Source organism: Oncorhynchus masou, unplaced genomic scaffold, assembly GCF_036934945.1.
Source record: "Oncorhynchus masou masou isolate Uvic2021 unplaced genomic scaffold, UVic_Omas_1.1 unplaced_scaffold_1628, whole genome shotgun sequence".
Taxonomy (NCBI): Eukaryota; Metazoa; Chordata; class Actinopteri; order Salmoniformes; family Salmonidae; genus Oncorhynchus; species Oncorhynchus masou.
Genome location: NW_027006380.1, coordinates 42,501 through 45,000, shown reverse-complemented (window position 1 = coordinate 45,000; position 2,500 = coordinate 42,501). Strand labels below are relative to the sequence as shown.

The 2,500-nt window shown below is 53.0% G+C and overlaps 1 protein-coding gene across 1 annotated transcript in view; it reads right to left on the bottom strand.

Moving 5' to 3' along the window:
- Positions 1 to 2,500, bottom strand: part of LOC135531532 (serine/threonine-protein kinase TAO1-like) — a 44,713-nt gene that overhangs the window by 8,075 nt on the left and 34,138 nt on the right. Inside the window, 1 exon segment of the mRNA XM_064959553.1 lies at positions 508 to 591. Within this exon segment, the coding sequence (XP_064815625.1) occupies positions 508 to 591 (84 nt within the window).

Here is a 2,500-nt window from a genome sequence, read left to right as displayed (position 1 = left end):
TTAATTGATCATTCACGTTGATGTTAATTGATCATTCACGTTGATGTTAATTGATCATTCACGTTGATGTTAATTGATCATTCACGTTGATGTTAATTGATAATTCACGTTGATGTAACTTGATAATTCACATTGATGTTAATTGATAATTCACGTTGATGTTAATTGATAATTCACGTTGATGTTAATTCACGTTGATGTTAATTGATCATTCACGTTGATGTTAATTGATCATTCACGTTGATGTTAATTGATAATTCACGTTGATGTTAATTGATAATTCACGTTGATGTTAATTGATAATTCACGTTGATGTTAATTGATAATTCACATTGATGTTAATTGATAATTCACGTTGATGTTAATTGATAATTCACGTTGATGTAACTTGATAATTCACATTGATGTTAATTGATAATTCACGTTGATGTTAATTGATAATTCACGTTGATGTTAATTCACGTTGATGTTAATTGATTATTCACGTTGATTTAACGTGTAATGTACCTGGAAGTGCTGGAAGTTCTCCTTCTGCTTGGACAGCCACTCCTGCTTCTCCTTCTTTGGGGTCGACTGGTTCACACTCAACTCCTACAGGACAGAGAGGAGAGAGAGAGAGAGTGTGTGTGTGCGTATATGTGTGTGTGCACCTCTCGTACCAGGTCCTGTTCCACGTTGTGTGTGTAAATAAGTGTGTGTTCAAACCAGGGACAGTGGTAAAGTAATAGTTTCATGTCCAGGGACAGGGACAGGGTAGGGACAGGGGCAGAGACAGGGTAGGGACGGGGGCGGGACAGGGTCGGGGGCGGGGACAGGGTAGGGACGGGGCAGGGACAGGGTCGGGGGCGGGGGCAGGGACAGGGTAGGGACGGGGGCGGGGCAGGGACAGGGGCGGGGGCGGGGGCAGGGACGGGGGCGGGGGCAGGGTCGGGGGCAGGGACAGGGGCAGGGACAGACAGGGCAGGGACAGGGCATGTCTAGGGACAGGGACAGAGACAGGGACAGGGACAGGGGCAGGGACAGAGACAGGGCATGTCTAGGGACAGGGACAGGGACAGGGACAGGGGCAGGGACAGAGACAGGGACAGGGGCAGGGATAGGGCATGTCTAGGGACAGGGCATGTCTAGGGACAGGGCATGTCTAGGGACAGGGACAGGGCATGTCTAGGGACAGGGCATGTCTAGGGACAGGGCATGTCTAGGGACAGGGACAGGGCATGTCTAGGGACAGGGACAGGGCATGTCTACGGACAGGGACAGGGCATGTCTAGGGGCAGGGCATGTCTAGGGACAGGGACAGGGCATGTCTACGGACAGGGACAGGGCATGTCTAGTGACAGGGACAGGGCATGTCTAGGGACAGGGCATGTCTAGTGACAGGGACAGGGCATGTCTAGGGATATAGGGACAGGGACTGGGCATGTCTAGGGACAGGGCATGTCTAGGGGCAGGGACAGGGCATGTCTAGGGACAGGGACAGGGCATGTCTAGGGACAGGGACAGGGCATGTCTAGGGATATAGGGACAGGGACAGGGCATGTCTAGGGACGGGCATGTCTAGGGACAGGGCATGTCTAGGGGCAGGGCATGTCTAGGGGCAGGGCATGTCTAGGGACAGGGCATGTCTAGGGACAGGGCATGTCTAGGGGCAGGGCATGTCATGTCTAGGGGCAGGGCATGTCTAGGGGCAGGGCATGTCTAGGGACAGGGCATGTCTAGGGGCAGGGCATGTCTAGGGACGGGCATGTCTAGGGACAGGGCATGTCTAGGGGCAGGTTATGTCTAGGGGCAGGGCATGTCTAGGGACAGGGCATGTCTAGGGACAGGGCATGTCTAGGGACAGGGCATGTCTAGGGGCAGGGCATGTCATGTCTAGGGGCAGGGCATGTCTAGGGGCAGGGCATGTCTAGGGACAGGGCATGTCTAGGGGCAGGGCATGTCATGTCTAGGGGCAGGGCATGTCATGTCTAGGGGCAGGGCATGTCATGTCTAGGGGCAGGGCATGTCTAGGGGCAGGGCATGTCTAGGGACAGGGCATGTCTAGGGGCAGGGCATGTCTAGGGGCAGGGCATGTCTAGGGGCAGGGCATGTCTAGGGGCAGGGCATGTCTAGGGGCAGGGCATGTCTAGGGACAGGGCATGTCTAGGGACAGGGCATGTCTAGGGACAGTACCACTACCTTTCGCTCTGGAAGCAGTGGCCCTTGCAGAGCAGAGAAAGGGGAATAACTACTTCTCGGTCTACAGCGAGTGATGCTACTAGTTTAGCGCGCTACCTAGCTTAGCCGTTCCATATCACTAACCGCTCCCTAGCCAAATAACATATTCTTATTTTCAATGACGGCCTAGGAACAGTGGGTTAACTGCCTGTTCAGGGGCAGAACGACAGATTTGTACCTTGTCAGCTCGGAGATTCGAACTTGCAACCTTTCGGTTACTAGTTCAACGATCTAACCACTCGGCTTCCCTATCACTAACGGCTACCTAGCCAGCCGTTCCATA